Source organism: Colias eurytheme, chromosome 3 (genome assembly GCF_061535395.1).
Source record: "Colias eurytheme isolate Ceu_HAF_F1 chromosome 3, ilColEury1 Martin Lab GWU primary, whole genome shotgun sequence".
Taxonomy (NCBI): Eukaryota; Metazoa; Arthropoda; class Insecta; order Lepidoptera; family Pieridae; genus Colias; species Colias eurytheme.
The window spans coordinates 8,972,104-8,984,604 of NC_142982.1; the positions used below are offsets into that span (position 1 = coordinate 8,972,104).

The following is a 12,501-nucleotide window of genomic DNA, read 5'->3' on the forward strand; positions in this document are numbered from 1 at the left end:
TTTTGTGGAATCTTACGTGTTTTATTTATGTGCGTAAAATTAAAATTATTTTTAAATTATATTACATTGTTTCGATTTTCGAAACATTTTAAAGAACAATAATTATGTTAGTAGTGTGAAAATTGCAAGTATTTATTATTATTTACGCAATTATTATTGGGTATTGTAACGTAAGTACTTAGAAATGTGGACATCAGATTACTTAATTCGATAATACATAATAATATTATGATATAAAACGTAAAGGGCAATCGAATTAATAGTACAAATATACAAACATGTCGCCTTTATGGTGGTTTTGCTGTACATTTGCCCTTTTGGCCAATCTCGATGTAAGTTATTAGTTTTATTATATTACAAACATATTCTGTCTCTATATTTAGAAATATCGCTATTTATTATCGTTATTATTGCTAAGATGTATTCTAAAGTTAGCGGTAGGTATCTTGTAGATATTTGTGAGGGAGGACATGGGGAATTGTAAATTGAGATTTTTTTAAAGAACTGTTAAAAAAGCAATTTAGTTCGCGTCAGTTCTCCGCCGAATTCGTAGTTCAATCACTGAAAATTACATTTTAATTATTGCGCTATGTTTGCTAGTGTACCTACATTGCAATGTTCGTCAATTATTTAACGAAAGAGCGGAATTTATGCTCGAGTCAAATTGGGACGTCCAAATCACTGAGTTTATAACGTAATAGAAAATTATGGCACCCATTGACCACCGAGCGCCCCGATCGGGCCACGGCACAATAGATTTTCTATTGTGTCTGTGATTCCTGGGCCTGATGGATCCATGTAAAATCTACGAACTAAAAACACAATACATAGCATTGTTCTTCCTAGCCACAATATTGATTGTATCATATAAACAATAATTTTACTATCCAAGCGCACTATTGACTGCATATAAAATTTACATTGAAACGTAAAATTTCAGGTGTTCGTAGCATCTCAATGTCCAGGATGGTACGACAATTCAGCTGGTTACCCAGGCTACCCACCTTATCCCATAGTGGTCAAATCAAAAGAGAAGAACTCATGGAAGCATATCCTCCCCATCATTCTGCTGATGATGACTGATGGTGGATTCGGAAACTCTTCTCCAGGGTACGTCAATCCAGGACCCTGTTGTTGTAATGGCTGCTGCTGCTGCAGTAATGACAGCCCAATTCCCATACCCTTTCCCATTCCAATCGGCATAAATAACCCTATTGTTTGTTAAAATAAACTTATTTTGCCATTACGCTTTGTTTAATTTTACAACACTGATAATTGAAGTATGGCTTACGACCATTCGTATAGAAATTCTAAATTAAAAATAAAATCCACTATAATTCACAAAGATTATTGAATGATTTGATATCAATGAGAATTTGATGATTTGTTATCTAATGTGAAAAAGTAAATCCGCCAAAACATTAAAAACTACCTTAGTACATTATGCATAGGTACTAGCCGGAACTTGGCAAAGTTTTTATAACAAGCAGAAGTTTTACCTTGAATGTAATGTATTCAGCAGTCCATAATATATTAAATTTCACAGGTAAACAATAGTATTTGCTTTAAAATTTACGAACATGACGTGTTATTGTTAAAACATGGCAAAGCCATCTACTTAAATATGAAATAATAATTTAATAAATTTTAGAGACACATTTAATGTGAATACGTGTTTATCCATACATTTTAACATTTCACAATGCTCGTCAATTAAGTACATGCTTTGTTTTGAAATCATTACTATAAAAAAGAATGCAATACCTAAACTTGGTCAATGATATTTCAAAATGGGGTCACTAAGGATAATTCTTTTCGTGGCGGCTATTTCAGTGGAGGTAAAGTATCGTAAAAATTTTTTTAAAGTGTTTTCGAATGTACAATAATGAATAATAACTCTTTTAGGTCTACAATGTAGCCGCTCAATGTGGTCGCGTGGAGTATCTTTCGCAACCGTCATCTGCTGTAGCTACAGCCACACCAATGATCCAGCCAATAAGCCAATTCATTATACCGGCGATAATTAAACCACTGTTATCCTTTGAAAGTTCTTCTGAGCGAGCTCCAGCCTCGCACGACTACAACCAGCAACCAAACTACCCACCTTATCCTCCGATGAATTACATGCCACCAATTATCTACGAAGATGACGACGACGACGATTGGCACCATCTACTCTACTTCTTACTCTTTGCAATGAGAAACAAAGGAAATTCAGGTGGTTATGGCTCGTACCCTGCACCGATGCCTTATACTTTCTACCCTGTTCCTACAGGTTTTGGATATAATGACAACAGATGCAGTTGTGACGACAATAATTCGGGAAGTACTATTAATTACATACCATACCCTGTGCCTGTTCAGGCCTCGTGTGGAATTATGGACTCTACTCAAAGTTATGGAGACGATATCACTATCATGCAATCACCAGCGATACAAGCCCTGAATGGAAGGGACAATGAAGTCACCTTACATATCAGAACCGATTAATAAATACGCAATTGGAATCCTTGTAATGTTATTGAAATAAAATTTGATTCATTGCATACCTTACGAGTTTTAATTTTTAACGTGAAATAAATATAAGAGCAACAGCTAATAATGAAATATTTTATTTATGGATGATTGTACCATTTTTTAATCTCTAGATTTAATTAATTACTTTTCACGAGTAGATGTTTTTACAAATCAGAGGTCGAAAGCGTTCTAAATATGAAATCATTAATTTTGATTTTACCTAATAACATATTTTTTTCATATTTTACTAGTTGTACAAATAAAACCTTTCTGGGGAAATTCCAGAGTTTAGCAAACATTAAAATAGATACCTATTTAAAAAAATTGAGTATATGACCTTCAAACTTAAAAAAATACAACCATATTACATACGTCATAACGTTTTCTCACGGTTCTATTACGTTCTATAATATACAAATATTGACAATGGTCAATGGTGTCTGTCCTCTACGTTATCAAATATACCTACTGAGAACTCTTGAAAATTGTGCAACTATTTTAAAACTTCAAAATCATCACAATAGCTCAACTATACTGGAGATAGACAACGTAGATACAAACGTTTACTAGTATTTCTTATATAAATAGTTGTCCATATTTTTCAATCATTTCAATAGGCTTACTGAGTACGTAGCCATGGTTGGAAAAATTCTTCTAGGACTCCTCTTGTGGAAGGTAAATATGGAAACCTAATATAATAAAGCAAATAGACGCATTATCTTTACAATAACTAATACAAGTTTAGTTTTGTTTCACGGTTGCTGGAAGGTGCTATCAAGGATGCAGTTCAGGCTATGGGTATGAACAACCAGGGTACGAATATAGCATGGCCAACTACATGGAATCCTCGGCTTATAACCCAGCTACATCAGTCCCGAATATCCAGCCAATAGTCATCGTCATAAAAGATGACGACAAATTCGACTTACGTGATTGGCTGGAGATTCTGCTAGCTCGTGGTGACAACGATGCTCCCACATACATCCCTTACCCTGTCCCTGTACCATGCTGCTCATGTGGAATGGCAAACTGTTGCCGCAACTAAGACTGCAATGCAGCTTGCAGATCTAATAACGCCGCGCTGTATCAATCAAAACAGTTCCCAAGAGATGATTGCTCGTATCGATTGTGCAAAATATGAATAAATATAGTGAGAATATGCAGCTTTATTCTGTTTTATTTATTAATTTTACCTGTTAAAATCATTGAGCTTTTGTGATTGGTTTTGCTATGGGCACAAAAATCTGAGATAAGGTATTTTTTGTATTATGAAAATTATCAATGAAATAATTTTCAATCGAAATGTTAATTAAGCAAGGAGAATCTTGTTAAATAGATGTAATATCGATTTCCTCGAAAATGTTATTAGCAAGGTTTGAAGGGGTTTTGGGGACTACAAATTGATTTATAGAGGTTGTCTAACGAAAATTACATTTAGTTTCAACATACATATATACACTCAAGCAATCTTGTTTAGAATAAAATAAATACAGTATAAAAAATCTAAATAGAAATACTAAGATAAACTCATGCAATTATTGTATTATCATTGACTAGCTTTCCGCCTGCGGCTTCGCCCGCGTTTTCAAAAAAAAAACCCGCATAGTTCCCGTTCCCGTGGGATTTCCGGGATAAAACCTAGCCTATGTCACTCAGAAATGATGTAGCTTTCCAACAGTGAAAGAATTTTTCAAATCTGCCAAGTAGTTTCGGAGCCTATTCAATTCATACAAACAAACAAACAAACAAACAAACAAAAAATCAAACCTTTCCTCTTTATAATATTTGTATAGATCAACATCGAGTCAAAAGGAGTCAGCCAGACAGACACACAAACATATAAGAGAAGTCTGGGTGTAGCTCATAAAAGCGTTAAAATAGTCTCTTTTTCTCAGTAATTAATCATCAAAAACTTATTCATATTTATTATTAACTTTCTTACTAAGTCAGTTATTAATAATAAGATTAACTCAATGTCTAATATGTATCTAATTAACAATAATCACTGTAAGATTCGTAACTAGCTTGTTTGAATTGAGAAATTTGTTCATAATTAACACTACAGCTGTTTTGCTAAATATTTAATCTTGTAAAGTATCAAATACACGAAGTAATGAATTAGGTTATATCTTTTGTTAGAAGAGATTTTGCCACAGAATATGCAAATAAATGCCGGAAAGATATATATTTGTTTTTAAATTAGTGTTGAAGTTTTGTGAAAACAAAGCAATTAGGTTGAATGTATATTTTGATCTTGGTAGCTATTTGTAGAGATTATTTTACAGGTTTAGTCAATATTGTATATTACTATAATTAATAAGAAAATAGTAAAAATATTGTAGATTGCCATTTTGTTATCCGGTTACGGCTCTAAAAATATAGATAAAAATTAATATATTTCCGTTAAAATGAATGATCTAGTAACGGTATCCTTACTGTACCATCACAGTATATATTTAATAATATTTTGCATGTACACAAAAGCTCTGACTTACACACAAGAGTAGGAGATAGACACGATTATGGCACAAGGAACAAGAATAGAATTGAAATGCCATTTTTCCGATTAGCTAAAGTTAAAAATTCATTTATGGGTCAAGGTATACGCTTATACAATAGAATTCCTCATAATATTAAAGAGTTTAGTAGTACTAAATTTAAAACTTACATAAAAAATGTACTAGTTCAGAGAGCGTACTACAGTATTCAGGAATATATGGACGATAAAGACCCATGGAGGGTTGTCGCGTAAAAACCACAGGACAGTTCTTTGGCATATTATGTAGTTAGGTAGATATAAGTTACATATTATGTAAATTTATTGACATTATTTAAAAGAGCAACTATGGAGTTTCTTGCCGATTCTTCTCCATAGATACTGCTTTCCGAATCGGTGGTAAATGTTAAAATACTATGTAATGACGATTCGAAAGTGCTACTAAATAGTAGTCTAATTGAATAAATGAATGTTTGAGTTTGAGTTTGAGTTTGAACGTTAATGTCTGCGGCTTTTTATAGGTTTCCTCGTCTGATGCCTATTAAATATTAAATCTAATTTGAAAAAAAAATGTTTCTTATAGATATATTAAATGAGCTGCAATAACTAAGGAAATCAAAACTCAACAAGCATATTCGAAGAAATATAAATATATATCTAGCTACTGGAACAAAAAAATAAAATTGCTTACTTACTAGGTGAAGTATGAGGTTAAGTAGTTATTATTATTAAATCGTATTTTCAATTGAAATAAAACAATATAACTAAGAATATGTTGATATACTTTATCATTAACGTGAATTTATTTTTATTGTAATAGAATTCTAACTATTTTGTTTCTATCTACGTGCTCTTGTTGACACATATACCTATTTACGAAATCCGATGCATTGCTAAATATTATAGGACAAGGACAACAGTATATAAAAGGAAACAATTTCTTTGAATTTCATAAAAATCGAAATGGCTTCTATGAAAGTTACAATCCTCTTTGCTTTATTACTCATCGTCAAGGTAGGTTACAATTTACCAATTAATGTTTGTAAAATTGTAGTATATAAAACAATGAACATTATTTGTAGATTAATGAGTAAGCATTCTAATATGCATGACAACATGTATACTTAATTTGGTTTTTATTTCAGACCGTCTTGGGCAACTGCGGCCCATACGGACATGGACCCTATGGACATCCCGCTATATACAGAGACAATGACGATAACGATCTAGAAATTCTGCTGCCGATTCTATTGATGGCTCTGCTCGGAAATGGCGGTGGATTCGGAGGAATGGCTCAGCCTCCAGCCCCAATCCCCATCCCAATTCCTTACGCTGGTGGCTTCAACAATTGTGGTTGTGGCGGCTGTGGATGCCAGCGATGCTAATTTTTTTTTATTTTTTTTAATCATAAATTTTCAGCATATATTTTCGGCCAGTGATATTGAAACTTATTAAACCTCATTTAAAAAAAGCCCGCCCTAAATCTGTTCGGATTTGTTTATGCTACGCTAAATCACGTTCGTCTCGAATTTAAAGGCATGCAAGCCTCAGCGAAAATCTAAATAATCGATTACCAATCTCTATGAGATTGCTTCGACCGGATTTAGAAATATATTAGATGGCACATTTCAGCGAAATAGCTTTTTAACTTTTTTATTGGAATCTTATATTTTTGTCACTATTACGTATGGTTGAAAAAATTGGATTGGCGTATTGAAGACACAAATGCAAAAATATTTTAATAGTTTGGTAAATATTTTTAACAAATTATGGAAAATATTTAATCAATATATTAAAACTGACGAAAATAGTAAAGATAGAAAGTGTAAATTGTAATCCAATAGGAATCGTATTTTTATATGCCTGTTTTCGTATGCTTGTGTATAAAAAGCCATAATAAATATTTTATTTTTATTGGACTAATTTAATTTCAACCCGAACCTATTATCATTTATAATTTACATATTAAACTTTTAATCGTATTGAAACCATCGAAACATAACATACATTTAATAATTAGGCTATAATGTGAAATGTTTTATTTATTTCCGATAACATACGTCTTATAGTCATTTCGCCCCAAGTTGCAACAAAATAATGTAATTTATTTTGTAAGTTATTATGTATAGCTATAAAAGAATATATTTCTGTGAATATGTTGTTATTAATGACTAAGATATAGGTCACTGTAGACAATTTGCATTGTTCAATTATCTTTATTGAAACAAAAAAGCAATTGTTCTTCTATTATTTACATTTGTGAAATGATTTTCTTGTTACTATTACACACATCAAGATGCTATTGATATGGCTTATCGTCGTGATTGTTACGAAAGTAAGTTTCCTATTAAATTTCGTTACGTTGTAGTGTGTCCTAGCTATTCATAGTTTATTTTCTATTGTTTTCACAGGAATATGTCAGTGGTGTTACAACCAACGTTTGGAAAGAAAGTGCTAACGTGCAAACAAGTCTGAAGCAAAAAACGAACATTCACCGCACACCGTGCCGCAAATATTTGAAATCATCAACGAAAGAAGGGTCAACTTTATCGCCTTTTAAACCACGAATTTCTGAAACTATTTTCCCAGAAACTATATATCCTATTTCCATATTAGATTCTACACAACCTTACTACTTTTTATCAGAATTTCGAGATAGCATTACGGGCCCGTTCGAGAATGATGTAAAACAATCTTATAACTATCTTTTTTCGAAATCAAACGAGTGCCAACCAGATACTTGTAGTTACTTTGTAGATAATTGCATGAAAAATACTCGATACAATTCCAAAAATCGAAAACTAAAAAGTATGAATCCGATTATTGGCAAAAATTATTCAAAAGATACTCAAAAGTGTGAAGAAAAAAGCTACAAAAATTATTCATCTTTGTTAAATGAAAAATTAAACAAGTATCCGGAATCTTCTCTTCCGCTTACAATTAACGTTAATATTGAAGTTCCTAAAAATGATATAGCGGCCAGGAACGACGTTTCGTATGATATTTCTGATTTTGTTGATGAAAATCGTAGCGATGATGATATATCAGGGGACGCAACACATGAAATAACAGATTCAATGTCTTACAATTTCCCTTTATTCGAGGACACAATAAATATAGGAGAAATGCCACAATACGATGAACAAATTGTACCACCACCACTCTATAACTATACAGAATTTGAAAATACTGAAACCTCATATATTATATCTGAAGATGAAAGTGAAAAGATATATTGTAATAACGCTATATGCATCAACTCTGTTGATTTGGGCGATGCAAGACTTTAAAATGATGACTGTATAAGAGTATCATCTGAATCAGCGTTTCTAAACTATAGCAATATTGATTTATCTACAGAAAGTGCAGTTACATCATGTCCTGATTACTAACTTATATTATCATAATTTAAAAAATATATTATTAAATTATTTAATAAAGTGTGTTATCAAATAATCGATGTTTTAATTTATGCGTGCAATAGTAACATATCTATTGGAACAAATTTATAACAATCAAATGATTACAATACATTGTACACACTGATTACATAAAAAGTAATAATAGTTCTATATTTCACTGATAAGCATTTAATTTAGGTAACGCATCAATTTCCTAGGAAAATAATTTGAAATGTGTGTTATAAATAATTGTGATAAAGAGTATTGTTTACACTTCAGCATGGCTGTTCGTGAAAGAGTGGCTTTATTTATTTTTATAGCCATGTATTTATTGGTAAGTTTTTAATATATTAATGTTTTATAGCTGCTATGATTTTCGGAATTATATTACATTTAACTTACACATAACTTTATCTATTGCAGATAAATAGTGCTAATTGTTTGCCGAGAAATTTATCACGGGCCCAAAAATTAGAAAATAAATTAAAGAAATCCATAAATATTAACTCAACAGAACCAGGGACAAGACCGAAGCTGAGAACAAATTTAAAGAACGTAAATACTCCAGCGAGGACAATGAATAATGCAAAACATGAAAATCTATGCGAAAAATTCAATTTTCCTGAAATCGAGTACCCTACCGCTTCCGAACCCAATATGCCTTTTCATTTTCGAGAAAGTGCTAAAAATTTGCCTCAACAATATAATTCTCCTAAGGTTAAAAGTAACAAATCCCCTAACCCTATTTCACATGCAACAAAAAGTAATAAAAATAGGAAGGCAGGTAAAAAGCAAAATTACCCACTACGTCAGGGGCGTGAAAATCAAACAATGGCTGAATTTTCATCAGCTCCAAGTTACAGAGATATAGGTGTATTTCCTGAAGTTGAATATCCACAGAAAGCAAAGGATATTTGGCAACCAAATTATTGGAATTGCCCTCCAAAAGTTGTAAAATCAACAGCAGAAAGTACTAAAAATAAAATAAACACTGATTATAAAGCAGCTCATAGAGCCAGTTCACAATCATCTTATACAGCACGAAAGGGTAAGAATTCAAAAAATATTAACAAAGTATCCAAAAAAGTATCAAACCAGGCAAATAGTTTAAAACATCAACCTGATGCAACGAACTATGATTTTGGACAAAAGGAATTACAATTTTATGATACAATAAAACCTGAAATTAATATTAATTCTGAAAACGTCTATACGGCTACACCAATGCCGCAATGTGTACAAAAGGAAGATCTAATTAAAACTGCATTGTATGCAAAAATATACGCCAGTATCGCGAACAAAGCTATTGCATCAATCAAAAACATATTAAAGTCTAATAAATCGAATACGACGACCGATTATAATGGTTTACCTAATATGAAGGAAAGCGATATACTAGAAGATATATTACGTTATTCACATTCCAATTCGGACGACTACGATTTTTATTCGTTGTTCCATAACAATTACTATGCAACTACACAACGAACACCACAGGAGTTTTCTTGTGAAGTATCTGATAATATAACACAATCGTGGATAAATTGTTTTAGTCCATTAACCGAGAAACCAGAAATAATTGCTGATTTTCAGCAGACTCTATCAACAAAAAGTTCAAGTGATTCATGCAATATAAACCATTACTCACAATCTATTATATTAGATACAACAAGTTCATCACACTTGACAGACGTTATCAATACAAAGCCAGACGCCACAACATTATCACCACGTGCGTTTATTTACGATGACAGAAAGATATATGATAAAAATAATGCGTCGATCCTCGGGCAGAGTAACGAATGTGATGTCAGAACGCTAGATAAAGTTGCTGTAATATTATGTAGTAATGATACAGATTCTAATAAAACACATATTGATAGAGGCGATAAGAATACCATCAACGCTGAGCATGATTCATATTTTAAACTAGATGATGAGTATACGACTGATGTATACCCAGAAATAAAAGAAAACGGTGCGTTTGTGTTGAGTACGGCTGCCCCATTTAAAATGTCTTTAGACGATCCATCCTGGGCTAATTCTGAGATTATCGATCCGTATAAATCTGTATCTTACCCCGATGAACTTGAAGAATATTACATAGCAGTTGGTTAAACGGATGTCTATTGCAATAAGTTTTACAATATTATTTTGATATCTATGTTCCAGTGGTTAAGTCATAGTTACTAAGTTCCTTGTTTGCTTAAATATTATGTTATGTATTTATGAATAAAAGCGAATTGTTGTTGAATTTCTTTTTTCTTTCAATACCGTGTGTGCCGTCGAAGTGTCTAGAACAATTAAAGGTATTACGATAAGTAGGCATTAACCCAAACATACCACGTTTGCTCTAAATTATTAACGAGTAGGTATTCTCCACACGAACTGCAGCTGAATGGCTTCCTATAATCTAGACTTAGACTCTTTGTTTTCGCTGCTAAGAACCTTAACGGGCACAATGTTCTTATTACAGTTTTACTTGAAACAAAACTATAACTTTTTATTTAATTATTGCTTTTCTTATTATGCAAATAATCTCGTAATCTTGTTTTATGTTTTTCGTATAAGACAAAAACAATTTTTTTTACAAAATCTTTAAAAACATTCTCATAATCTAGTTTTCCTTATAATAAAATATTTAGGAAAAAAAACAAATACATATTGGGTAGTTATAGTTAAATTAAAGCGATGTCAATTTATTTATTATGATATATTATACCTAAAATGTAAACAACAAAATGTTTTATTTAATAAAAGCAAAATCTAGGTCATTGTCAACTCGACCTGACATTGAGAAAGTGCACAAATTTAACCGCTTAGACCACTCATGAATTTCTTGAGAGTTTAACACGACGTTTTAATTTTTCCGCTATCTTAGTTAGAAAAATCGTAAGCGCAAATGAATTTACAAAAACCCTAGAAATAACTTAAAAAATAACAATCAGCGGAAGCTCTCACAAAAACATTATAATACAAAGTTAATTAACTTAGACATGAATAATGACAGGTATCGAAAAATTAAAAAAAACAACACAAAAACGCGGCAAGGAAACCGGTTGGAATGACACTATGCGACCTTGGTGTTACATCATTGCGCCGGCGCGAGCGCACATTGTGCGACTGATTTACCTTTATCATTAGGAAAATAACTAAACATACAGAAAATCGCTTCACGTACAAGACAAATTAAATTTGAATGCTGGTAATTAGTCTCCTAAAATACTAAACAACTTGAATTTAAAATCAACATCTATGTAGAGATAGAATAACTGAGTTCGTGAATATTTAACTACAACGTTGTCAAGCTGTCAACTGTTCGAACCACGTTCGAACCGAATTTTGAATTTAACGACAAGCGCAAACTTTTACTGGGTTTTATTTTAGTTTCTACTTCCAATGTCGCATTATCCATATGGATTAACATGTAACTTTGTTGAAATTGTTTATTAGTTTTGTTTTGTGACTATCATTGACTATGTAGTTGTTTATAAACGTGTAGCCGCATTATAATCTGCTTGGTGTACGTGCAACGAAAAGAGATAATTTATATCCAGTAATAAATAAAGCGGTACAAAATATCTCTTTTCGTTTAGATAATTTAAATATTGATGAAAATCATCGTACTTATCCTATTTTACTACTAGTCCGAACGAGAGCTTTAGTAGATATGTTTAGAGTCTGGAAATAACCTAAATATTTTTGAAAAGAAAAATTATTTTAAAATACAGAAGTACATATGTATTACCAATCTGTTGCATAAAAATAAAACACAAATTCTGTAAATATTACACGGGAATACAAGGAAATACAACATCCTGTCGTTCGTTTCTGGTATAATGTATCCTTTAGATATTGAAATACGATGAAAATATGTGCTCTTTAATCTTGTGTTGGATCATGTGTCAGTGAAGTATTAAAAATATAAAAAAGCGTGTGTGCAAGGTGTGTGCAGATCACACGTGTCAGAAGTAAAACTTCTTTGACCATATTCAAAGATACCAAAATCATTGCCTTACTCCATGACGCGACCTTGAAATTTTACTCTCAACTCGCCTAAAAATTTTCACTTCAATAATGAGCACA

The 12,501-nt window shown here is 31.9% G+C and overlaps 4 protein-coding genes across 4 annotated transcripts in view; 3 read left to right on the top strand and 1 right to left on the bottom strand.

The window, feature by feature from the left end:
• LOC149909839 (uncharacterized) overlaps window positions 1–12,501 on the bottom strand; it is an 89,290-nt gene that overhangs the window by 55,824 nt on the left and 20,965 nt on the right. The window lies entirely within an intron of this gene.
• Window positions 279–1,225, top strand: LOC149909841 (uncharacterized). Its single transcript, XM_090119972.1, has 2 exons — window positions 279–332; window positions 941–1,225. The coding sequence occupies exons 1-2, from the start codon at window positions 279–281 to the stop codon at window positions 1,223–1,225; spliced, it is 339 nt and encodes a 112-aa protein (XP_089976098.1).
• LOC149909842 (uncharacterized) lies at window positions 1,791–2,490 on the top strand. The gene is made up of 2 exons (XM_090119968.1): window positions 1,791–1,838; window positions 1,906–2,490. The coding sequence occupies exons 1-2, from the start codon at window positions 1,791–1,793 to the stop codon at window positions 2,488–2,490; spliced, it is 633 nt and encodes a 210-aa protein (XP_089976094.1).
• On the top strand, window positions 3,154–3,631 carry LOC149909843 (uncharacterized). The gene is made up of 2 exons (XM_090119971.1): window positions 3,154–3,192; window positions 3,263–3,631. The coding sequence occupies exons 1-2, from the start codon at window positions 3,154–3,156 to the stop codon at window positions 3,560–3,562; spliced, it is 339 nt and encodes a 112-aa protein (XP_089976097.1). The 3' UTR covers window positions 3,563–3,631.